The sequence below is a fragment of the Echinococcus granulosus genome, assembly GCF_000524195.1.
Source record: "Echinococcus granulosus chromosome Unknown EG_S00014, whole genome shotgun sequence".
Lineage (NCBI taxonomy): Eukaryota > Metazoa > Platyhelminthes > Cestoda > Cyclophyllidea > Taeniidae > Echinococcus > Echinococcus granulosus.
Window position 1 is genome coordinate 624,431 of NW_020170394.1, and position 27,279 is coordinate 651,709.

At 39.5% G+C, this 27,279-nt stretch overlaps 3 protein-coding genes across 3 annotated transcripts; 1 reads left to right on the forward strand and 2 right to left on the reverse strand. All coding sequences in view use genetic code 11, as the record gives it.

Annotated features, from left to right (window-relative positions):
* On the forward strand, positions 1-12,568 carry EGR_02946 (Tight junction protein ZO-3; the record flags this gene model as incomplete). Its single annotated transcript, XM_024492195.1, has 13 exons — positions 1-143; positions 1,103-1,357; positions 1,642-1,829; positions 2,646-2,942; positions 4,164-4,537; positions 5,957-6,265; positions 6,337-6,429; positions 7,157-7,420; positions 8,102-8,440; positions 9,074-9,200; positions 10,612-10,807; positions 10,989-11,319; positions 11,990-12,568. The coding sequence occupies 13 exons, from the start codon at positions 1-3 to the stop codon at positions 12,566-12,568; spliced, it is 3,495 nt and encodes a 1,164-aa protein (XP_024353390.1).
* Positions 12,569-15,148: 2,580 nt separating this feature from the next.
* EGR_02947 (Guanylate kinase) lies at positions 15,149-23,511 on the reverse strand (the record flags this gene model as incomplete). The annotated part of the gene is made up of 8 exons (XM_024492196.1): positions 15,149-15,184; positions 16,788-16,873; positions 16,941-17,025; positions 17,457-17,595; positions 20,333-20,429; positions 20,939-20,980; positions 21,377-21,496; positions 23,451-23,511. 8 exons carry the CDS (start codon positions 23,509-23,511, stop codon positions 15,149-15,151), a joined length of 666 nt encoding a protein of 221 aa, XP_024353391.1.
* A 2,830-nt stretch (positions 23,512-26,341) lies between these two features.
* EGR_02948 (hypothetical protein) lies at positions 26,342-27,279 on the reverse strand (the record flags this gene model as incomplete). The annotated part of the gene is made up of 2 exons (XM_024492197.1): positions 26,342-26,413; positions 27,208-27,279. 2 exons carry the CDS (start codon positions 27,277-27,279, stop codon positions 26,342-26,344), a joined length of 144 nt encoding a protein of 47 aa, XP_024353392.1.

A 27,279-nucleotide genomic window follows, 5' to 3' on the forward strand; every position in this document is an offset into this window, starting at 1 on the left:
ATGATCTTCAACGTGGTGCTAGAGCGACGAGCACAGGAAGGTCTTGGACTTGCCATTAAGCGCGGCTGTTCAGGCGAGTGGGCCAGCTGCGGGGCCCTGGTTGTGGACATTCTCCCTAGTGGCCCTGCTTATGGAAAGTTGAGGTAAGTGCAACAGTAAATTTTCTTTAGCATTCAGTTTCCTTACATCCACACACAAAATGCTCTGACCTAAGTGCATTATCAATGACTCAACAAAAGCAAGTCAAAATTAATTGTCAAACCACAATTTTGCAGTCTTTAAAGCATTCTCTTTAACTCGAGAATACTTACGTTAGCACATTTTCCATTCCTCCTTCAATATATTTCTTTAGGGTACTTTTTTAGGAACCGTGGTGAGTTGCACCTGGCCGAAGTAACGAAACAGTATCGGTCACTATTAAATAAAAACGAAGCTCGAGGGTACACTGACGGCATCATCGGTTTTCACCTAAGTTTTCTAGCTTTAATGGAAATCTGACATCCATTTACTCAATATCAAGAGTTTATATTGCTTGATTTTATATGATTACTCGAATCAACTCGCAATTCACTAGAGCTCACGTAAGACTTACCGATTTCTGGAAAAGGAGAGGGGTCGCATAAAGTGCTTCTTTTCTTTTTTAATAAAAAGTCCAGCTAATGTAGTAACATCAAATTTAATTAAAAGCCACAATTATATGGCATTTAACATTAACACAATGCGATGGTTAGGCCATGTATAAAACCAAACGATCAAAAGTATAAAGTGTATGAAAACGACTTCGAATCATGCAATGCGGACAGCGGTGCTTCAGCCCCTAAAAGTATGCACATTTATGCGCTCTTGCTTATTCTAAGGTAAGAAAGCATCTTTCGGGATAGCCTAATATACGAATGAAAAGCCTGTTTTTGTTAAATGCTTTCCAGAGAGAACACAGTACTGACTGTAAATGCAACCCATATGCAAGAAATTTTTAAAATCCACAATTTGGGAGACAATATTTGCGTAACGGGATTGTGTTGGGAATACTACATCTTAAAGCAAATTGTTGGCTGAGCCATTCACTTCTGACCAGATTGATCTTCAGTCGACATTTTCATAGGCCAGGCGACATAATAATGTCAGTGAACGGTGTCTCTTTGGAGGGGAAATCGCATCCAGAAATGCTAGATCTCCTTCGAAGGGCAGAGGGCATAGTCACCCTCCTTGTCTATCGACGAGAAGATGTGGAGGTGCATGGGGAGGCCCAACGGGCTCCGGTGACTGCGACTTCGACTTCATATCAGTCCCTCTTCCTGCCCGACGGGCTCTCGATCGGCTCTCAACAGAGGCAGGCTTCTCCCTCTCCGTGTGAAATGTAAAATATTATTTTGTAAAGCCAAATTGGTTATTCTTCAATATCGTCTCATGACATAGGGAGGAAACAAACAAGAAATTTTGCGATGGGATCATCAAAAAAGTCTAATGTAAATGGCGTTGTTCCGTGAAAGCATCTTTCCAAAGTGTGTACAATTAAAATGCACTCATGATGTTGAAATTAAACCATAACTTTGACATCATAAGTCATATCTTGGACTAGTGCATAACCATACTTTGAAGAATTGCCATCGTTCATTCACCTCTCTGATTTTGGACCTGTAGTATTACCAACGGGACGAAACGCACCCATAGCATGCCGGGGTTCGCAAGTCCACAGGTGACTCCGTCTCACGCAGTATCCCTACCACAATTGACAGCGAGGTCGGAGGATCGCCTGGCCACGCTCACCCGTGACCGACGTCAGGCCAGTTTCCTCAAGGTCAATCTAGCTAAACAGAATCCTCAAGATGGTAAGGTCATGGGTGAAAAGCGTAGGGCTCATTTCATCCTCTGACCAAACTTCCATAAATTTTTGTCTCTGCAAGCGTTCATTCGTCTCTTATGACATTTGTGTTAGTCTTTCAATTAAAGAAGGGTGAACATGATAGTCATGCATTCAGAAAGAGTAGAATCCATTGATAAATCCCCTTGGCAAATCTTTTATCGCTGGTACTTTGGATACTCTTCAGCCATTTGTCTGAACTTATAACCTCAAGGCAGCACGTGCTCTTTACGGAGTCCTGTTTGCTAGCATATTTAGATGCTGAAGCAAATTAATGCAAGTAAAGCAGATACTTTGGGCTGTTTCCAGGTCAACGGAGCCTCTAAACTTCCATAAACTTGAAAGCGATGTTCATCTTTTAAAAGTAGGAAGTCAGGTAGGTTAAGAATCACCTTTCTTGATTGCAGCACAGACCTAACTTCCATTATTGTGTTTCCCACACGCATTCGCGGCTTAACTCCTCTTCACTTCTGAGTTCCAACACAGTTTGCTTTAATTTCTAATTTGTTTTGGCCAACACGCAGCAATTGATATATGATATATTTATATTGCTTAACTACTAGAAATAAATTTGACTCAAAGAGATTTTATTTGAGCATAAATCTAGCATAAAACGGAAAAGATTTTCGTTTCACAACACATTAGTGAGTCAACGTGGTCATTCATAAAAATTACTAAAGCCTACAACATGAATGAAGAGGAATCGTATTTCAACCTTAAGTGTCGAGAAGGGGCTAGCCGTGGTTGTTGTTATAGTTGATGCCTTGATACATTTCTTCGCCAGGGTTGGGCGTTGAGCTCTCAGGTCAGTTGGTGGTAACCTCGGTAACGCCGGGTGGCAAAGCGCATTATGCTGGGATTCGAGTGGGAGACAGAGTTGTCAATCTAAACGGGATAGACACGGCCCACTTGAGCCTGATTGATGCCGCCTACCTGATGCGAAGGGAGCAGTCGGATGTCACTCTGTTGCGAGTCGAACACGAGGGGGAAGAGGAGAGTGCTCGTCTGCCACCCGAGGCTGCACAGCTGTTTGTTCAGGACACTCCTCCTCAGTGTGGACACCCATGCTGCAAACCACAAGGTAAATGTACATGCGTCTCATAGAATATGCGGAGTTTTGCGCATCTGCCAACTTGCTAGCTCAAAATGGGTCAAATGATATCAAAATGAGTTCATTCGACCTAACGTGGTAGTCTGTTGATGCCACCCTAGGGTGATTGCACTAGACAATGCAGTAATATGGTTCTCGTTTAATTCATGTTCTCATGTTTTTTGGCATTTATCGGAGCGGTATCCACTTTGCTGAGGGAATTTCAACTGAATTTACAGCGATGATTGGTTTATCTAAGAAAAATTTTTCAAATTGCTTACTTGAATGCAGCATTTTAGGAATCGTTTAACATCAATTTATATACTGGACTATTATGTGCAGAAATGAGAATATTTTGACAGGCAGGCAAGAAAAAAATGGCGTACACAGGCATGAATGCGCCTTAAATTACCATAATCCACCATTCATATTCACACAGTTTGAAGGTACCAGATTTGATGTCAACGGAGAAATTCGCCTCATCCACCCCATACTGCACCAACCTTCATTAATCAAGGAATCGTCGTGTAGTAAGAGTGAGTATAAAATCAAGATCTCAACTTTAGGTAGATTTAATACAAATTAGTCTAACATTTCGCTGTCAAAGGTGGAAGCGATGTCTTTCAACTTTTATTTAAGACAAAAATTATCGGAATAGTTGGTATGGCTCCGTCAAACCAATAAATATATCTACACATGGACTTTCAAACCATTTTTAGAGTCGAAACGTCACAGAAACCATTTGGTAAATAGAGACCATTGTGAAAGATTTATCATAACTCCAGGTAGTCTTAAGAACAATCAATAGATTACCTGCTTTAGCAGTCGCTCGGCTATGTCCAATTTTTATAAACAAGCAATCCTGAGGAGCATCAAAAGTCTCTTCCAACCGAAAATTCTACGTCCTAAACATCTAGTAAACCTACCTTTCACTTAAGCAGTTCGACAAAAGCTCATTTTCAAAACGCCAAATGTGGGAATCATCATCTTTCACACACGACCTTGAGCTTACCGCAGTACCATAAAAAAGCCAAATTCACAGAGCGGAGAACCAAAGTAACCTCAGATCATGCTAAAAGTGCCATTTGAAACATTAAAATCGAATGCGAACATGTGAACGCTCGCATGAAATGCCTGTTGAACATTACTGAAGTCATGAATGCAGAAGAACGACCAGTTTATTCAAAATTCTTGGAATGTATTCCTTGCTAGAACCACTCCATGTTATGACCTCTCCCGCGGAATACTCGCCAGTCCTGTACAAGCCCATCTGCCCCGACAATAATGCGGATAAAGTCGGCATTGCATCAGGTGTCCGGTGCAACTGTCACGTCACGCCGCGACACCCCCTGGTTTGTCCTGAGATCGTGACAGGTGAGAGAGGCTCGCCTCCATTCGCCACCATTGACGATGGCTCCCATGCCGAGGGCGACGTTTCCCGAGTGGTGAGCATTCAGCGCCATCCTGTGCTTGGCACAGGCATTCGAATTATTGGGGGCAATGCCGTGGGCATCTTCATCTCCGAGGTGAATGGTCAGTCACCTGCAACCGAGTCTGGGGTCAGACCAGGGGACGAGATCATCTCCGTAAGCAGTTGACGTATATTCATTAACGTTATCAATTTACTGGACAACTGAGAAATAATTTTTGGTCATGACTTCATGCGACCTGGACTGTAATGCAATTAAAGTCAATTATTTGTATTTTAAAGAATATATGGATTTAAAATAAATGAATTATGTAATTAGAGCTGTCACTTAAAATGGCCCACCTTTTGGAGATCAAAGTTTAAGCACCATCTGAAATGAATGATAAAACCATGAAAAGTGATATACCTTTTTACACGTATTTTTTATGAGGGCAAACCTTTATTGGGGTTGTTCAATTTTTCACATCAGGTTGACTTCCTGGTTCTATTCAAACTAAATTGGGATTTTCCTATCAAAAAGAAAATAGCCAGGATTATACCTGAAAACTCAAGTATATGGAAATAAAGTAACACTGTGAGTCTCCTCTGACGTCGTAAGAAGCTAAAGCACTGTGGAAGAGCACACACGACTAAAGTACGGAGGGATTAGGAGTTTGCCAGTTGACCTTAAGCCAAACCTGCAGCTAAAATGGCGAATGGAGGAAGTAAGTCAATTCACAGTTGCACAAAATCGTTGCAATAAAATTACAGCAGCGTGAGATACTTCGAGTGTTGGTCTTGTTGAAACTCCCTTTTAGGTAATAATTGCTTAAACCTTGGAAACAGCTTTTTTGCTTATTTAGCAGCTTTTGACCCAAGGGTTGACGTTACCAAAGGCCTGATTCTGGAGTGTTGTCACTTATCAGTAATATGCGAGCTCATGTATTTGTATGTGTACAACCTGAAAATATTTTGTACCACCGTTTAAACGGTCTTATATGCTGAGATTTCCATCATCGGAATCCTTCCAATAGAAGGTGATTTGACTCAGATGGGAGGAAAATAATTCATTCAAAAAACCTCCTCATGATCATCTACTTAAGGGCAATTAGTGCTAATATCAGTAGGTATACTGAAATTATATTCGTTAAAAGTAAGTGAATTTTTTTGCTTTGCTGGATAATACTAGGCGAAGCAGAGAAAAATGCTCTTAATACGACTGATTTTGGGAGGAAGATAACCTCACACGAATCAGCTTATAACCACATTCGTATACTTAAGCGAAAGACGCCACAGAACACCTTCCCTTCTTACGGAATACGAGTTAAGGTTATTGACTGCAGTCATCTTATTAATCTCAACTACTCAGAACATTGATGCAGCTTTATTCAGCTTTTAATGCGCGATTTTTACGAGTGAATTGTAAACTTCTCTTCAACTCAGTGCTTTTGTAAATGACATTATGCATTTGTTCCAATACCTATAGTAATACTTTTTAGGATGCATAAGTGACATTGTTTATCAAATGTGTAAATTTTTTGCAGATTAAATTCATGAATGATGCGGATATAGGCAAAATTTGAGTTTTCATTTCTAGATAAACGGTGAATCGGTAAAGTGGATGACGAAAGCAGAAGCGGCATTACGGATTCTCAAGTCAGGAAAGGTACTAAAAATGGAGGTGAGGCAAGCAGTTGACAAATTTGAGGCCTTCATAAACGGCAAAGTGGGATCAGGGGACGACTTCTACGTGAGAGCCGCTTTCACCCATACTCCGAGTGTTGTAGATGGAAGCAGTGTGCGACCAATTGATCCGTTGGTACCTATACCTACTCTACACATATCTCATGGCGATATCTTCCATGTTACAGATAGTCTACTAGCTGGCTCGTTCACCTCATGGTTGGTAGGGTCTTTAAAATTTACAGGACAACGATTTAAGAAGCCCTTTTTCACAAACTTTCTCTCTAATTTTAGGCTCGGAAAGTGTTCCCAAGTGCATCGGCCATCGGAAGCATTCCAAGTAATGCAAAGGCCATTCAGCTTTTAAAGGCACAAGTTTCAACATCAGTGAGCTTTCCTAACTGGCTATATTCCTTTTTTTGGGAAGATTTACGATATCTAAAGCGTTCAAACGGTAATTTTTAAAAGCAAAAACACAATTATAACCGTCCATATTTCATATGGATTACCTCTGTCCCGCTACCTTTGTTATTTAATTTTCAAGTAAACTGTTGTTCATGGTACATTATTTTACTAACATAAAATTAGATAATTTTTAATCGTAAACACTTAAGCACAAATACGATTCTAGATTTAATGGTGCTATCATTCACTCTGATACCTTCTACGGTGAGATTTAGTAATGCGGAGTTCAGAAGATGCGCAAGTAATATATGAGTTACCGGAAAATAAATTCTTCTAAAGATTCACTCGCACAATAGCGTATTTAAGAGTCAATTTGAAGGTAAATTTTATATTGCTTGGTAGAGTAGCATATCTGAGCAGGAAGTGGGGTCTACAGACCTTTCTGCAATTAATGGAATGAGAGATATTCAATTTTCTTTGCATGACAATGCAAGCTTAACTTTTTGTGATGAATGGACACCTGGAGGACAAAAGATAAATTACTATATCCTTGGAACCCCTTAGTTATTAGTGCCACGCTAATAAATGTAGTCGATTCGTTCATGGCCTGGAGACTTGAGAACTTCAACAGATGCATTCCTTGGTAGGGTTTAAATAAATTCAACTTCTTTAATGTAATAAAATGTCTTATAATAATTTTCTACATAAGCTTTCCGTAGAAAGACTAAGACCCTACCTTCGGGTGGGTCGGCTAGACTGCTACCCCTATCCTCGGCCCGTGATCATCTACGGTCCTCTAGCCGAGAAGGCGATGCATTTGTTGGTAGAAGAGGTCTCTACACTAGACGACAGCGACGGAGAGCCGCGTTTCGAGGTTCCCCCAATATCGGGAGCCCCACCACCGTCCAGCAACGCCTGGGCAGCTCACCTCTGCTCCCAGAGTCCCGGAGTTATCCGCCTCAGTGCCATCCAGGTAAGGTGGACTTCAACCCACTTTTCTTCCTCGCTCTCACAAAAATGAGGGCGAGTCGTCCCACTGATCAACTTCAAGTTAGAGTTAATTTATCATAAATGCTTTAAGTAGACTAGATTTTAGGATTAACTTAATTATATCATTCGAATTCATTAGATGGAACCAGGCTGCATAGTTTGATATGCCTTAAGTTATAAAAAGAAATAAGAATGAGCTAAATTAAAAGGTGATTTGAACCCACTAATGTACTTACAGCTCGATAGTGCAGTACCAAAATAATACGTGCCACATGTTCCAGTGCCACAAACTACTCAGTTTCCATTAAATGTCAAGGCATATTATGGTCATATTTAAGATGGAAAACTGTGCATCCTTAAATGGATTTACAAACATTCCACTTTTCAGTCAAAATGAGTCATTGAACGGAGATTTCAATTACTTTGTCTTATGCGATTTTTAGACGTTAAAATTAACTGCCAAAAAGACGCTACCAAATGCAGTAAGTTATCGGCAATAAAAGTAAATGTTATATCTACTGACAAACAATAGCCACTTTGCAGAGTAATTCCACCTAGAAGGTAAAAAGCAATCTTCACCCTATGGGAATGTTCAAATGCGCTTATAAAAAGAAAAGAAGAAAGAAATTGAAATGCTACTAATAAATGCGCATGCAAATGGTAGATGCTGATGGAAAGGGGGAAGCACGCGGTGCTCTATTTGCGACCCTCATCAATTGAGGGCCTCCTGTACAGCGGCATCGTCCCCATCGTTCTTCTCGTGACCGCCTCTAGTGCGCAGCAGATCCATGAGGCGCTGGAGCTCTACAGGCCACGGTGCCAGCGTGGCGCGCGAGAGATGAGCCGACGCCTCTGGTCGGAGGTGGCCAGTCTGCTTCAGGCCATCTCCCATCTACTCACCGACACCGTTCCGCTTTTTAGTTCACCCTTGCAAGTACACTTTGACGAAATGGAGTGGATACACAACCTCATCTCCATTATCAGGCATCATCAGAGCCAACCGGTGTGCTATTACTTATTATCTTTATTACCTCCATTAGGAGATCACTTTAAATACGAAGGAAAACAGGTTGCCACACTAATAGTTCTATAATGGCAACGTGATAAGAGTAGTTTCCGTCATTACACTATCGCATGAATATGAGTATTGCAGTTAATTTGATATATTTTCTTGTTCGTACAGAAATATTTCAGAGGGGTTTAAAAAGTTCCGATCATTACTGCCATTTGAAACTCCTGAAATTCAGAGAACAACTGTTTGAAACTAAGTGCAAAATGCATATAACCTCATGGACGTTACTGCCTAGTCCTGCATAAACGACCTTTAGTTTCAACCGCGAACAATTTTGACAATTAAACAAATGCGAATACCACCAGATTATTAAAGTACTTGAATCAAATAGTTCGCGTGAATTAGGGACCACAATGTCAGAGGAAATGATCAACTCCAACTGGTCTGATGCATGGACAGAAGTAAAGACTAGTTGGAATTCAACACAAGATTATGTATGGTTTGAAGGATTTAAGAGGATGTAATGCACCATGCGAAATGTTACTGTGCCCGTAAATGCAATTTATTAATCCAGTATGAATTGCTTTGGAGTAGCATACCTCTCAAAACATCTTTCCGTTTAAGGTATGGGTCGCAGAAGACTCTGTAGCATTCTGCAAGGCAAATGAAAATGCTCTTACTCCAGTTGCATCGACAATCGAGCCACCTAAAGCCGCGACTGAAGAATCGTCCTCAGAAAAAAGTGATCCAGGTAAGATTTCAGGGAACTCATGGAAGCACTTTACGGACTGATTTGTGACTTACATGGTGTGTATAAATAGCAAATATGAATATTTCGTCTGACCAAACAATCAGCGGCAACACCAACAGAGTTACCCTATGCGGACATTTCTGTCGATCTTTGGCAAGTTATGCGGAAAACATTCACCTTTTAATAAGTAAACATTCCGTAAATATTTACAGACTAATGGTCACACTGGCTTTCGAAGTGCGCACAAGCAAAGCCTATTTTTCTAATGGTCATTTTAATAATCTCAGACGAGTCTCTAGAGGAGGGTTTCTCCTTCGAAGCGTAGTAATTTTACCAGGAGTGGTTTGCACTTACCAAACGTCTTTTTGTTTTGGTATAAGAGATTACCTCTAGACATACAAAGGCAATGCCGAAACTATTTATCTTCAGCTATTTTAATGGTGCCGTTTCTAAGCCTTCATGTCCTTTGTGTACTGCTGAATCTGAATTAATAAACCACCTTTCATTTGACAAATTTCGGTTCTTTGCTAAATTTTGTCAGTGGCGTATTCATTGGTTTGGCTTTTTTAACGGATCCATTTGCATTTTATGGCATCGCTAAAGTTCCATTCTTCCTCATTGAGAGTTGAAATTGCGTGCTAAATACACACGTGGTTGAAACTTACGCAAGATAGTCTATGATTGCTGAAGAACATTTTGATTTACACATTAGCAAAACCACTTTGCTAAAGTTTAAAAATAAAACAACCCCACCTCAATAGTCCCTTCCGTGTCGTCAGAAGTTTTCGTGAACCAACTCCAAAAGCAGTGGAATTCCGCTTTCTACCGACTAGATACTACGTCAAAAGGTTATAGAGCTAATGCGTTTGCGGTGCGTGGTTAGATCACCGGAGGCTCACAAGAGAAACTGAATCGCCTAGGCTCCATATGTCCGGCAAAGGGGTCAGGTCAGGCCAAGGCGATCCACAGTGCTCTTCAAAGATCTGCCTACCACAATGCCACGCGCATGATGATTTATAAGCACGTTCTGAGACTACAATGTCCCTCCAGTTGCTCTTATGAGAACAGTCCTACGAAAAGAAAATGCTCCAATTTAAGAACGTTGTCTAACTTCTCGGCACTACTTCCCAAAAGAATCATCCTACTAAAATGCAGTTCACCCAACAAATAATGCGGTTCATAGAAAATCACGAAACACAAAATAGATACAAATACCCCTATTTTTGTTCCAGTTCTTTCAGTGAAGCAGAAGACTACATTAAAGGTGAAACGCTTGGTTGAATTACTCTTTCATGAATAAATTAATTTTAACAAATCCCCTATTATTAAATAAAACTAAATGATGGGGAGAACTTTAATTCAGACCATACAAGCACCTTGAATATGGGCTTACTTTATCAATTGACCACAGATAGAAGGGAAGAATTCCGCTTTGAAAATAATGAAGGCTACCAAGGGGATTGCTCATCGGTCGGCAGAAGCTTCGAGGAATGGGGTGTGCTGAATCGCCTAGAACTAATGGAGGATGAGATAGAAGCCAGATTTCCGAATAGTACATCCCCGAAGAGGAAGAATGAGCTACGTCGCGTGCGGATTCAATCACCAAGGTGAATTAAAATTTGCCAGGACAATCTATTTTCGCATTCAGAACGCAAGTGCATTTAATACTAGTTATTTTAGTGGTCAAATACTTTAATAGATTCAAAAAGTCAACCAAATGGTAAGACTAAACTGGCTAGATTTAGTAGTGTTTTGGCCAAACGATTGCATTAAATGACATATTTTCAGACCCGATAGCAGATCGACCCAGACGGAGTCACCCAGAGTCCAGGAGACCAGCATCAACACTACCCCTCAGAGAGGAAATGACGAGGATGAAGAGGAGCGGAGGAAAGTTGTGGGTCCTCTCTCAGTGCGACGCCACCGTCCACTCTCCTCAAGCAACATGCCCTGTGGTCTCATCTCGGAGCCGCAGCGCGTTGTGGCCGAGGCCAGCGGCGAATTCATCCCAGCGGAGGGCGGAAATTTACAACTGCCACAACACGGCGTCGGACTCTTAATTCCACCCGGTGCTATTCCCGACGATGGTGATGGAGAAAAACAGGAGATTTACCTCCGCGTATGACCTTTTTAGTACACTTTCGTTAGTAAGGTTAATGCCACGCGATTGGGACACTTAGGATTTTCCATGATGAGGAAAACCCTTTTTTATAGATCAAATTGAGTTCTTTTTTGCAAATACTCGATGATTCAAGAGGCATCTACCAATTCTTTCAATGTGTAGTATTTAAAACAGTACCATTTTGCTCCATTTCAACCATCCCATTTTAAAAGTGCAAGACACTCCATAAAGGTAAAAAGAATGATAAAATTTAATCTAATTTTTGCAGCAAAATATGAACTATGTGATACCTTTGTTTAAATAAAGGAACTTCAGAGGATTAAAAATAGTTACATCGGATAATTACGTATAGGCTTGTCAACTAAATAATCTCCAAATAAATTGGGTTACTTTCATAAATGAAAAGTACTCTCGGCCGCTCAGTCCGTTAAAGTTGACTGGATTTGTAAGAAGAAATTGCCATAGTATTAATTCTGATTTGCTTTTCGAAAATCTTGGAATTCTTGTGAATTTCTACTATGAAATGTATCTAATGAATAGTCAAGACAGTAGCAATAACAGATATAAAGTTGCACAGTTAAATGTAAGTTAAGAAAAATTGTAACCAGAAACAGGTGCACAGAGGGCGCCACGATAAATGAGCCAATAAAGTGGTCTTCTTTGTCAGGTGTACGAGGGTGAGCATCAAAATGAGGAGTACGACAAGAAGACGATGAACAAATCGCATATAGTCAGTCCTTTGGTAATGTGCGGTCCGCGAGGACTTCGTTTTCAGAAGTCCGTTACTTTGACAATGCCACGTTTCCATACGCACTATGGGAATGGTGGCGGGGACAAAGAGGACAGTGTAGGTGATGTTGACAGTGGAGGTGGATGCGAAGGCAAAGACGAAGGCAAGGAAGCGAAGACTGAGGAGGGAATGCGGTCGTCGTTGCCACCATCTTCATGGAGCCTACGTGTGATGCACGCTGCAACCCAGTCGGACTGTGCCACCTCCGCCTCCGAGGGGGAGACGCGGCAGCACGCCCTCCGCCAGTGGCATGTTGTCCCCTCTTCAGTGACAGCTGCTACGGCATCGAGGCCGAGAGTATTGGGGACATCAGCAACGACGACGATGGAAAAGATACAGGGTACAGTGTCCACGCCCTCCAGACTGCAAAGCGGGATGGAGAGTGACAGCAGTGGAGCTGCGGTCACTTACCAAATCGCCGATTCATTTATCTCCCTCCTGATTGATCACTTCTGACTTGTTTGATGGAGCATTAGCATTCCATACGTCTACCATTCCCTTGATAGTTTAAAGCTAGATTCATGTTTTTAAGTGCACAGATGCCGGTAATTTTAGAAGTTTTGACTCAGAAATAGTCAGGAACCTAATTAAGCTGAAGGCATGGCAGAGAAGTTTTAAAACAGCGGGGAAACTAACCGGTATTCACCGTTAAAGAGTCTGTAAATATTCTGAAATCTCCAAAGTGGATAGATTTAAACTTAAAAAGTGTCAGCGCATCAGGAACTGGAATACCCACGCACTTCTGAAAGCAAACACTGCAATGCTTGGTTACTGTCTTAACCTGGCCCCATCTTCCGGTTCGGTATTGGGGTGTTTTTCAAACCTCTTTTCGTAAATGGCGAAAAAGAGTGGATTTAATATGAATTAAGTTTTACAGGAAGGCAAATGAGAGGAAATCTAGTCCTCGCAGCCGGACTAAAAATAGCCTTAACAGTAAAGTCCCTTTAATAAAGGAATTACAGCCAAAAAACAGGGGTTAGCTTCACCACATTGTCTACGCCCCTGGCGCTAATTTATGCAACGTGGAAAGCGTTACTTTGTTATGAAAATGAACGATGCTTTTCAAGATGCTAGACCTTTGCCCTAAAAATAGGAATGTATTACCAAAAGTAGCGATGCTTAGTTGTATCCCTTTTTAGAACAAGCAAAATCAGGCGTTATTAAGTTGATGCCCTAGGGTAGGACTTTTATAGCGGACCCTTATTTTTACAAGTAGATGATCAACTGAAAGGGCGCGTCTGCCTGATCTTGCTATTTATGACCGACGGAATTGCTCTAAAACATTTCACTAAATCGCGCATGACCCGTGGTATTTTTCACTCTTTGAGGTGCAGACTGTAAACGGTTTCGCCCTTTGCGGTCGAACGGATATCCATCATGTTGGTACACGAGACACACCAACTTTCCTCCTTATAAAGAAATGGATCACCAGACAAAACCGTGCAATGAATTTGCTTATTGACGCTTACCAAATTATCAGCAAACGCTAGTTGTCCTGACGTTGACCACTGCTGAGTACATGAACGTGCATGAATGGCTAAAATTTATCAACCAACCAAAGCTACAATTTAATCCGTCTCAAATTTCCACCACTCCTGGCATTACTCACGGCATTTGAATTAAAGTTCACACCCTTCTGTTCTCCATTATACTATATGGTATGAGTTATGAAGTAAAAGCATGCAGGAGACATAGTTTCGAGGTTTATGGTGAAATTAGAAAACTACAAAAATTGATAATGGAGCCATCCAAGCAACAATTTTATTGGTAGTCTCTTTAGAAAATGGTCAAAAAATACCACAGGAATGGAGATTTCCTTTCCATGTCTAGTCATTCCTACAAAATGCTTGATATGCATTTATAAGTGTTTTTTTGCCTTGTCGGTGCTACTTTTTCTCAGCTTTATCAGTAAATCGGTAATGAGTAGTCTTGCAGCAGTTTTCAAACACCTTTACTGCTTTTGCATTTGGTTTTGATAATCTTAAGGAGCGATTAAAATGACCATGAACATGTGACACACCAATACAATTTAGTTTTCTCGCTCCACTTGTCAACTTGAAAGAAAACAGCAATATTTGGTGATGTACCTTAATCCCCAAATTTCTGCCAAGGCTAACTTTTCATTTCTAGAGTGTAATGAAAAGGAACTGAGGGAAGGTAAACTAAGGTACATTGGGTAAAACCTCAAAAAAAGTTCCACAAATATTTACGCGGTAACATGTTGATATTGTGCCCCTTCATGTGGCCGATCCAGCATATGAAGGGGAAGCAAAGCATTTAACTCTTCAGCGTGGTCGAAATCATTTAAAAAGATTTGTTTTACTGGACCTGTGAATTTGCGAATGCAGTGTAGTGATAGGAAATGCATGTCACATAATCCCAGTGGAGCCGTAATGGCATGCAATATTGCAAATCAGCCTAGTGCATGGAAAACTCATAAAAAACGAGTTTCATACTTCTTCGTTCCTACTGTAGAGTTTTTACACTGGTTTTTGGGAGAAAAGAATATTGATTGACTAAGTTTGCATGGTTTATGACAATCCTGCGGTATGAAAATGGACTTCTTCGTGACACCGATCAAGTGAATCACGACAACACATATAGTGAATTTGATTTAATTGTCCTATAGTTATTTCTATCTCTGCTTTTAGTCAGCTGAAGTTAAAAATAATGCTGGGAGGTGAGTATTCTAGTTTCACACTGCGTGAGCATTCCTGAAATGTTACCCAATCGAGCTGCAGCAGCAACTGTTACACGGGGCGTACTCTATACTCCGTCCATCTAGGAGACAAGCCTTTTAGGGCTCCTATAACATTATATCACCGCATGCAAAACACCGTATTTACGTATATGTTGGAGTAAACCTGGATGAAGTGTCTCCTTCGACTTTCCAAAGAATACCCACCATTTGGCAAAGATGCAATAATGGGTTATCCAGATTGGAAGAGAAACAAATGTGATTGAGAACATATTGTACTATTTACAACACATGAATAGAGTTGAACCCATGGTTTCTACAACCTATTTGTTTTCTTTTCATGGATCACTGAAAATATGCTGGAGGCGTTCATCCTAAAATGTAGAAATTAATTTTAAATCAGTCATGAGTTAGTTAAATAAATGTCTTGCAGTCTCAAAGGCAAAAATAAAAGAATCTAAAGATGTTGCACTTAGTTCACTTGACACATTTACAGCTGGAAACCTTACCGATTTTATTGCAACATTTTACAGTTACTTTACTCGAGTGGAAATACTAAAAAACGCTTGATGGCTAAGTTTGATTAAAAAAAATAAAAGCTTAAAATCAAAGCTGACGTCTATAAAGGCACTAAAACTAGTTTCTGAGAATAATTTTAAGTCAAAATTGGGCAAATACTCCTGTACATTTTGTAAGCCATTTATTATTAGTAAATATTGAAGGTAAATTATGCCATCATGACAACAAAAAATAAAGACGTTTTTTCAACTGCCAGGAAGGATATAAAGGGAGCGACAAGAAAATACTTGCAAAATACGTATTCATTCATTTTTTATGGTGTTAATCGCGTTCTTCAAATCACGAATTAACGGCTTCATTTCAAATGGCAAAACAAAGTCCATGCCTTCCTGCTATGCAAATAATTGCCCGTTGACCAAGATGTAAAAGACAGCGCAACTGTCTGTTGATGCGAAACTCTCAGCAAAGGGTACGATTAACCGACGCCCCTTTCCGTTTCTACTAATGGTTGGATCTTTCAACGCTCTACACAGCGTAGTGCTTAAATGCCTAGCATGCAATTATCATTTCCATTTAGTATTCACCAGGCTTATCTTACCAGATTCTGTAGTTGTATTTTAAACTTCTTTTTATGAGTGACTTGATAGCTGGCTCATTCATTAGATGGATAGGAGACCAAAAACAATAAAAAATTTATATCCTTCGATTTTATGCAAGCTTTAATCCAGAAAAAATTGACTAAACACCATAAGTGATTTCATCACAATAGAAAGTCTTATACCCAAGTGCCACTTTATACAGGGAAGTCATCACCGACATTAAACCGTACTTAAACATGCCGCTTGAGGAGAAGTAGCTCTCCCCACAGCCTGAAGTGCTATTAAAGAGTAAAAATTTTGTTTGTTATATTATGCAGAGTTCTGCTCATAGTACTGACTGGGTGAATCTAGGCAAACCTCAATGTCCTCCAGTAAAATTTAATAAAGCGTCGGGATAGGTAAATATTGGCTCTCTCATTAGCATCTCAAAGAAAAACTAAAACTGCATGCACGAGTCAATACTGATGTAGTCAAAGTGAACCTCTACAATTTATTCACCTCTCTTTAATAACCTCTCAAAGCGCTGCACCTCAGTTCGAGTTTCTCTTAAACCTAGGCAGCCTAGGAATGCCACACCTAAAATACATCCACGCATGCTTGAGATGTCGACATTCCTCTATTCGCGGTGCTACTAGGCTTGTAACCATTTTCGTTTACATGCAAGTGCATGCCTAAAAGAAGGAATTTTCCTGCGTTGACAGCATGATTATTACTCATCATCTCAAGCATCCTTTCGGGGCTTCCTGGTCTACGCACTCTTAAAAAGCCTAGCAAAAGGCAAAAAGGATTAAAGTTTAAATTTTCTTACCTTGAGGAAGCAATTTAATGAAAAAGAAAACATAAACCCAATCACACTAACCTGTTGAAGAAGTGATTCAATTTCTCTAACTGCAGCATCGAGGTCTTCATTTGTGACAACCTTTTTAAATATTTCCTCATCAAGAGCTTGAAAAGACAACAGACTTATTCTGGTGGTTGTCTTCCAAGTACGTTTTAACGGCTAGCTACTTACCGTACTGCATCTCATGATGTGCTATTGCCAGCCGCTGTAAAATGTGCTCCTCCGACTCAACCGAATGCGTACGAAGTCTCTTCTCCTGAATGCACAAAATACTTGCCATTATCTTCTGTATAACTCTGATCAGCAAGTAAAACAAAGTGCTACACTTCATCTTTCACGCATTCAACGTGTGCCTCTTTTAGCGTATAAAAGCAAAGCTAATATTTTGGCGAAATAGCTACCAAGTTATGGTAAGACTGCTGACAAACTCGAGTGGAAAGATTCATAAAAAGAATACTTTCTGCGATAGAGGGAAACTACCGGAATTTCACTGCAGGTGACTGAGTAAAGGGAAGAAGAAGGTGTTGATGGCTGCATTTGGTCAGTTGGGTTTGATTAATACTTATTAAACTCAATTGTAAAACACCCTGGAAAGCAGGCAGACTCCCAAAGGCCTTATTAATTACATTTGAACTCATGAAGTAATAAGTGCTTGATTTTCACTAAAATTCCTTCCTAAAACCTTACAAGAACTGCGTAGTTCCTTGGTCGGATGAAAACGTAAATGGGGTGAATCTCCGTTTTCCTTATCTGCTCCACACCCTGTGTATCCAACTCGAAAATGCAAACTTTGCCCGCTTGAATGACTTTCTCCATTTGTATTTTGCTATAGAAAAGATGCACAAGCTGCTTTATCCCCTGTGTACTCTCTTCATTGTTAAAGAGATACTTGCATTTTTCCCCATTACTTACCTATTGTTATGCCAAAGCAAATATCGTGGAGGGCAATATCCGCCGCTTTATATATATTTTAATTATTGCTATCTTAGTAAATACAAATTATATAAGTTTTCACCGTAAAATAAGGCCAAATAAGTCCAGCCAAGGGAATTTTTAGTACCAATTTCACCCAAACCATACATTAACCACCTAAGCTCTAATTCCGCATTACCGTCTTGGTTGGATGCATTTCAGAAGGGCCAATAAACTTTCCTTCGATATTTATTTGCGGATGCAAACACAATTTATAGCTTGGCTGATTTGCTCAGCTATGAATAATAAATTAAGTACGTATTAGAAATATGCACTCACTAGAGTCGGTCTTAACTTCTACTTTACGTGAAGTAAACACAAAAATCACCTAAAATTTTCCCAAAAATTTAGAACGTGTCAAAAAATTGATGAATATTTATTGCTGACAATGCTGCAGACAGCCACAAGAGGAGTTTGACTTTCGATTGGATGGCGGGGAATTCACTGGATGGGAATTTCTGAGGTAGAATTCGAAAACCATGCCTTTAACCCCCTATTCAAATTCTACATATTAAACCGAAGACAAGAAAACGTACCAGCCAATTTAGTTTACTTGATTAATGAAGAATTTAGGCTACAATATCAATATTTTCACTTTGGGCACATTTATGCCACCACCAATGCATGTCACCCATTAAGGAAAGGAAATCAGATACTTGGTTGGCTTTTGTTCTTGGACGGAAGAGGAGAATTAAAAACCGGGAACAGTTTTATTACATTCAAAATGTATTAAACTGAGGTGACAAAGGCGCCCGTAAGATAGTACCTAATTTTTCTTTATTAATATTGACATTTGAGGACTTTAATTTTCCGCGAATCATTATCTATTAAAGTAAGTCGTTTTTGTTGGAATGTGACCCTCATAGCTTGTATGTGACGGGTAAACTGGCACATGCGTATAGAAGCAGATATGACCATAGTCAAATGTTGAAAAACAGGTTCGGTTGGAACGCCAGGTCTGTTAGAGCACACGATGAAAGTAGTGCCGACGAGCACAACCAGTAGAGAGGCAGAAGCAGACTGACGGTGACTGAGTTTCTACTAAACGACATGGATATTGCCCAATGCAATTTTTATTTGGAGGCTTAGTTCACCAAATAAGTGCACTGGTATAATTTATACAAAATTCCAGGCAAATATTCTTCTGCACTATGTTGAGGTACATCATTTTAAGGATCACGTCTCACCTTTAAAGTAATTTCCTGATCCCATTGCTGAGTTTGGGGATCGACAGGCCTTAATCTTACGGGTTAAATGAAGTACTCCAACAGCTGGCATTTAAACATTTCCTACTGAAGATCTCTTTCGGGCTGAATTAATATATAATCACAGCTTTCTAGGCCATAACGACTTCTGACCAAAATATATTATAACTTCATAATTATAGTATCCGAAATGTGCTTGCAAAGGAACTGCAATTAACGGCCAAAGGTGGTTGATAGTTAATTTGTTTGAAAGCAAGCCTTAAAGCAGCTCTCATTATAGCTTATCATAGTTCAGCGTCAGTTGTATGCGGCACAGAGAAAAAGGCTTTCCTATTTAATCATAAAATGCCATCGTACTAGTGCCTCACGCATAAACATAAAGTCATTCACTACTCTCACAAATTCCCTAATCAACCAAGCTCAGTATGGCATGAATATAGCTACCTATTTACGATTCAGTCACCTGAATCAAGCAGATGTGCTGCGTTTGCCTATAATACAAAAGTGCAACTTTGTGATAGTCGGGTCACACCGTAACGTTTTTATCCCATAATTGTTTTATTGCTAAATGAAATCTTTCCAAGAATTTATTGAGCACCTACACATCAACTTATGTTAGCTGTTCCATACTACCTATCTCTGGCTTTAGGAAGGTTCATAACAAAGGTTTTCAAGTTCACTTCAGCATGCTGCTTTCGTGACAGAACGTACATTTACATTCAACGTTTTATACGGAGAACTTCTCCGTGTGGTGATGAAAGTGTGCGTGCGGGAGTTTCACTTTTTTACTTTCCAAAGCAAAAGAAAGAGGAAAATAACCGCACCTCTTTACCTTAAAAACCAATTTAACGGAGGATCGTGAAGATACGGTTCACATTTAATAATATAGGAATGGGGAAAATACTGGTTTGAAGAAACTAAATTATAAGGAAAAGTTGATTATTTTATTGAGGTTTTTTAGAAATAGTGTAAAAACAAAAAAACATGGGAACTTGAGCTTGGAAATGCAAACTGTGTATTTTTCTAGGACCAAGATTATTTGCAGCTGGGAGGTGAAATCTCCCCTTAAGTTTGCGGCTTTTATAAACAGTTAACATTTCCTTCAATGGGTGCAAATATTTGGCAGGGCTGAGCTGACTCATTAAACGCTGGTTTTGCCCTAAGTGCGTTCAATTTCTCGCGTTTCCGCTCTATGGAGGACAAAACGACGGCAACAACAACCCTTCCTAGGATTTATTTTAAAAGTTCTGTTCAAAGCATTTTCCGTTTGGTAAAAACTTCTCCTTGGTAGGTTATAAGTTGTTTAATGGAATTTGAGAGCTTTAATGCGCTCCACTTTAGTGCGCAACAACAACAACAGCTACTAATGCCACAAATCGGGCTTACCTTGTACCATAATAGTTTCCCGAAAATACCGCGTACTCAACAAATTCATTCCTTTTTATAGCCGCTTGAAACTCATCTTTAGTAACGAAAATGTAGTCTAAAACACAGAAACTCGACACTTCTTAGCCTGCTATTCTTATGTTAAGAAAAAGTGTATCTTGGAGTTCTGCTTCCTAACCGTTCGTAATAATTAGTAATGGGATACCAAATAAGGCTTGGACACCTCTCCCAGCAATGATTCTAAATGTCACGCGAGAGGGATTTGCCCACTTTTTCCTCTAAAATCCGCCCAAGATTTATTTAAGCGGTTGATAGGAGGGGTGAACATCATGACAGGTGAGTCTTTTCAGTAATGTACCTTCATCCGTGCTTCAAGACAGGTGAATTGACAACCAAAGACGTGTTGATTAAGTGCAGACATTTGCACTTCTAAATTATGATATTTCACTGTTACCGTTACTTGGCAACTTGGAGTTTAGAGCTTTGAAAAACAATAACTGTGGCGCTGCCCGACTGAAGAATAATTTTACGATTTCCTATTACTTATAATTAGCAAACTTCCTATTTTTCCCCTTTTTGTTGTTTCGAAGTAAATATGAAGCATACCTTTCCCATCTATCTCATAGGGTCTTCTTTGACGAGTGGTGTCTAAAACAAACATTTAGCAAGGAGTAGTTAACTTTTAAATTTGGTTACATTTGATGACTACGCATGTTTTGGGCCGTTATCAATGAGGGACTGACGTACGGGCCTTCTTGTTACAAGCCTAAATGAAGGATACACCTGAAGATTTGGGTGACAATGTCACCATGTCTTCATAAGCTTTCTGTCATAAAAAACTACCTGTTTATCAATGGCTACTCAATCCATACCGTGTAATAGGTGTCATGAAAAGTAGTTTGAGTGGACATTTCAACGGGGAAATTGGGTAATTTTGAGGGAAATGGGTTTTAAATGATAAGCTTAAGGATTTTATGGTGCACTGCAAATATACGTTGAACCATAATTTGTACATCTTAGGACTGACCTATGAATGAGACTTACGGGAGATGCAGACTTGAAATATATCTGGATTCCTCAGGAGAAGTCTTTCAATTATGCTACTTTTTCCTGATCCAGAAGGACCACAGATTACTAGAGGCACTGCTTTGGAGGATGTAGGTCCTACAAAATTAAACATCAAATTGGGAATTTATTTTCACAAAGTGTAATGCAATTCAGTAACCTCGGAGGCACTAAAGGGGAAGTGCTGTTGCTGTTATTCGGTCTGTAAGAGAGTACGTGGGTGCGTAAGAAGAAAAGCTAAAGCTGAATTTATGAGTAAAGGAGTCAGTAAAGAGGATCACAAATATATGACTAAACTGGAAAAGGATCATGAGTGGCTCATATTAACGGCAAAATAACACAAGAAGGGGTGGTAAATAAGAACGTTGCAAATAGAAATATTGACGTAATCTATTTCCAGAAATTGAGTTTAACCGAACGAGACATTGGTACATGGTTCGCTCATTCTGCTTATTATTTTATGCTATTACAATGTTTTGGAGAATGGTACAACCTCTAACTAATGGGCTCATTGTAGCAATCGACTCGTACCGGTTTAATAAAAGTCAAAAATACTACTTTATGCATAGACATGTTATATAAGATTAAATTTCACAAATATTCTTAAGACAGTGCAAGGTATGGCGTTTCCTCCAGAGCCACATTTTAAAGTAAAAATTTATATCTTCTGAGCCTGTGCTTTATGACTAATCGTTGAAGATGATGATGCATCGCGTGAACACTAACTGCAGGGAAAATCCCATGTTGTCGCTTTGGTCTCCGCTTTAATTGTTGATTTGCTAAAGCATGGCCTCAAGCTTACGGTCAACTGACTCAAAAGACATTCAATTTCCAAAATTAGGCCTTTTAAGAGTGAATAAAGTTGCCGAATGTGCTTGCTGTGTGAGTATTATTTCGTTCACATTAATTCACACAATCTCCTGCCGGCAATAGAGGCGGATTGAAAATGAGTCCTGCCAGGAAAAAGTGGATTACGTTAGACCACATCAATAGCTTAGGCAAATCTGTTGAATTAGTTTGCGCTATCGTCGTAAATAAAAGCCTCGATCGTGGTTAAAATAAGTGAGATTTTAGACATTTCGAAGTGTCAATCAGGTAGGTAAATCAAGCAATGCCTAGAAGCCAACAACTTTCTCGCAGATCTCCTCAAACCGCCCCTCAAGTGATGGTATTTGATGCAAAGATATATATTTCAACTGACAGTGAATTTTGAAGAGCGTTCCCGCGCAGTAGATATGCAAGGTTATTCTGGAGTAGACCAAGTTACCGGCATCCACTGGACAGCTTATAACTCACTTTTATGCCATTTATCCGAGTTTCAGATCAAGTTAATGTCATGCACAACTTTCTGATTTTTTAATCAAGAAACATACACCCGTACTTACGTTGCCACACTTTGTGCCACACTGGCTGATCCAAATTTTCCCGTAGGTCTTCCAGCATTGCAATAGTAATGCTGACCTCCCACTTTCTTAGTAGCTTTCAACATACCTAATCTGCTGATGCACAAGAGATTACCGAAATGTTAAGTTTAAAATACTTTGATGCAGATACATGAAACACTAAATAAATCCAGACGTTAGAACTAAACATCTAATTGTTTTTGCGCAAAATATATCGAAAATGTGGTCCTAAATTCCGCAGAATCCAAATTCACCAATAGCCAGTCCCTGAACTCATTAAAATTTGCTCACCTCTCGTACAATTTCCATTTGTACCAGTATGTCTTGTGTGCCTCATTAGCCAAGGGTACCACCTCATCAATGATCAGCAAGTAGAGTGCCCAAAACACTGACATCGCGCACAAAACTAGTAAGTAGTTGCTACAATGCTTCGTTCTTGTTGAGATTCTTCCTCTGAGTCAACGTTCAGGCTAAGCTCAAACGCAGCTTCATAAATTTTTATTGCAGTGTAACTTCCCATGACTTAAGCTAACTTTTAGCAAAGGAGATCCTATTATAAAGACTTAAAATACAGGACCGTCAACCATGCATTTGAGCGCATGCCAACACCATAACAGAGGGTATTGCTAATGGTAGCTAGCAGTACTTACCTACAATCGCTTCTCTGCAGGGTGGTGATTCTTCACGAGTGGCAGATGTTTCCGAAAACATTCTTGCAGTAAATTTAGTGACACTCTTCAGGCTAATGCAATTCTGTGGCAAGTTTCTTCAGCGTTGGTCGAGTCCACTTAGAAGAAACAACCAATCAGAATCCAAAAATGGCAGCCAATTAGCCAATGATAATCCGAGCTTGATTTTGCCTTTAGGGGAAGAGAAAGAAGTCACGATGGCTTTTTAACTCCTAAATTATTTAACTACTCGTCAAAGCGCATGTTTTCAGCATGAAGGTAGGGTATGGTCGGGAAAATTCAGATCAATGTGCAAACTTAAGATGAAGATGAAGTAAACTTCTAGCCCAAAGTTCTTCGAATCTGAATTTATTTGAAGGGAAAAATCTAATAGAAAAAGGATCTTAGGTACAATGAACTAGTGCAGATTTTCCAAGCCCTAGTTAAACTTACTTCAGCTTATCGTTTCTTGATCCCGTGTAGATTTTACTAAGTTAAATATTTAGATGCACACAATATTGAATAACAGGAATGCTTTGTTATCTGCTCGATTAAGTTAAACATTCTTAACGGTAGTTGGGCTTTAGATGAAAGGACAGTAGACGAGCTTGAAGTATTTCCATCCTAGTATACAAGTGGGAGAAATTAATGTTGGAAAAGGGACTGAATTCCATAAAACGTTACTTCCATTTCATACTGCGAGCACTCGTAGAGGATATTTTCAACGAGAAGTATTTCGCCGAGCGTAAGCCAACAGAATTTGCTTAATGCCGGAATAAAGACTATTTTTTCAGTTAATTTAAGAGCCGTGACCTCAGCGTTGGAAACTGGTAGCTTATTTATGGAAGCAATATCGCCACCACAAGAACAGTAAGGGGATGTGGCGGTGAGAACAGCGGTAACAATGATTGCCTTGCCATTTTGGATTGGTTTATTGAAAATAACTGCAATTTAATAACAAACATATGCCAATTATGTATTACAGAAGTTTCAGATCTTTTTAAGACACCGTGGCTGATGACAAATTCATGGCACAGAGAGCTCATGAACTGTTCGGATAGTATCTACTGACAAGTTGCAATCAAGAATACAAGCAGTTATAAAAGTGACAAGAATATAAATTAGAGTGCAGACCTTCTCTTTGATTAGTAACAGCTGGTCTACTGAGTGCCTACTTATGATAGTTTATAGGATAAACCCGTTAGAATGGCCACAAAACTACAGGAATTATTAGAACGAAACATAACAAGACAAAGAATTAGAAGCTCATGCATTCAAACAGCACAGGAATTAACTAAGTAGTTATAGGGTACCAAAACAATAGCGAGGATGAAAGAATAAAGCAAATGTTAATTATACCCTCCACAATGATCCACGGTTTCCACAAGCCAAGGATCGGAGGTCTAAAAGTGCATCAGTACTATGCTAGTGTATTAATTTCATTGTCAAAAAAACTTTAGAGGCTTGAACACTACGTATACAATGAACTAAACACTTAAGAAGCTATTGCTACATCTGATATGTCTTCATCTTTCCATGCACTTCGTGTGGATTATGTGCTCATTCATAGAGGTAGTAAAATTGCCTGTAAACGATATTGTTTATCTAACAATGAGCTCCAAGGTACAATTGGGATTTTGATACGACATTCATGTTAGCATTCGGATATGACAGACGGGAACGTACTCAAGGAGACTGCTCAGAAAGCAGCAATTAAAGTTGCCTCAGGCGACTGAAGCTAATTCATTGTCAACTTGTCCAGGTAAAATAAAATTTGATGTCCTTCTTAGGCAAATGTTATGCATTAAGTAAACGTCGATTTCCCATTAATTATTAACATCTGCTTTCAGAAGTCCATGCAAAACACACTGATCTGTCTAAAGAGATGGAATTTAAAGCTTCGATTTAGTAGTCTCGCCAGTGTAGCCAGCTAACAAGCTTTGCAGACATCTACCTCATTGATTAGTTAGGGGATACGAAAATGAAAGCTAAGCAATTTTGATACGACCTTTGCCGTTTTTTCTATGTTAACGCCTTATTAACGGCGCTTTGACTCATTGGCTGCCCTGTGGAATCACTTTGCAGATTTTATTGTTGTTGCGCTCGGCGGCAGCGAAAAAATGAGCCGTGTATTCAAAAAAAGATCGTGCAAATGGTTCAGATGGCTGCATGAAAATTATGGAGTTAGGGATTTCAATTAAAAGGCACAGCATGTACTGCCTTACATGTGACGGTTTCTAAGCGATTTTGCAGCCTACTAAATAGGCTTTAACAATGACATCAAAATGACCTATTAACTAACAAAATATGCATTTGGCGATTTCTCAGTTCAGTTTCAGTCCCTTGATTGAGTTTATACTTTCTGAAGTTCTAAGCCGTGCCCCTCACATTCCATGGCCCATAGAAAGCGTGCTCTCATTGAAACGGGATTACAACGTGTTTATTTTTACATCACTAGATAAAATAAGGAGCCTTTAGCGGTCCAAAGGATCCACCATAAAGTGCGCATATTTTAATTATTTCTCACCAAGGTCAAAGTTAATTGACTCTAAACACATCCATATTTCTTCATAACTTCTAAATCTTCGTTAAAAACGATAGGGTTAACAGCTCAATGACAACTTCGATTGTTTATTATTATCTATGTCTTCAAAATATTTCCCATCCTCGATCAATGCTTTTATGCTTCTTTCAGCCCTCAGTTTATCGTCAAGGCAGCAGATCACATAATTTTATTTCCACCTTCTTCTGTTTGTCGAACGAAGGAAAAGTCATTCTTTACTAGGTTATAAATGTAATATCCTTGAGAGTGCAGCAATAGCGGAGCACGTAGACCGACGTTCTATACTATGGCTATCAAGAGACGTCTTGGATCAGCTGCAGGCTTCTTTGATACTCAGATTGAAGCTTTGTGGATTAGTTTCGTTTTCCAGCTCACGATGGAGCTAAAGTACACAAAGTGATTTTTAGTCAAATTTCGCAAATATAGGAATTGAGAAATGGCAGATGAGAAAGTTGTGCAGATAATTTTATGCTGTTTTTTAATATTGTGAAGTTTCCTGTGTCCAATAGTCAAAAATTAACAGGTAATGAATAGAAACTGACTGTACTATTGATATTGTGGAATGCGCGAATAAATCATTGAAAGTAAATAACTGTTCTTTGTATGGTTTAGCTGCATATTACCGCTATACGTGTTTGTCTGGGTAAACCACTTGGGTGGCGAGCCAACACGCCATTTACGTGGCTGAGCAGGCGTCACCTGTTCCTGAGGTGGAGACAAACACCGACTCCCCATAAAACTTTAGTCATTTGTATAATACCTCTATCACGCAATGTAAGATGTCCTCCTCCAGCCAGTCTTCTGTACCCAATAGTCTGATTCTGGTGGTGGAAGGGATAACAGCTTAAATATTGCATTGCAGCAATATGCTGGATAAAGGGAAAATTGACAAACAAATGAATAAATAGATGCGAAACATTTCATGCCTTCCAGCAGAGAAATGATTAAAAAAGTCAAGGAGGCGTCTGATACGAGTCCAGTTTTAATCCACCGGAGCGTAATTTTAGGGAAGTAATTGCTTAATCAGTTCATTTTTCAAACCAGTCCTTAACGGGAATTACAAAACAGCTTCAATTTATTTGTACATATTTCCCATAGTTTCCGCTGTGGGCAACCGAGTGCTATTTTTATTCTTAACCTAATGGCTAATCATGAATCGGTACTACTACCTAGTACCACCGGATTCACGAGTTCTAACAGGAGTACGGCATCTGGAGTCAAATTGGGAGCTGTAATCTTTTCCAGCAT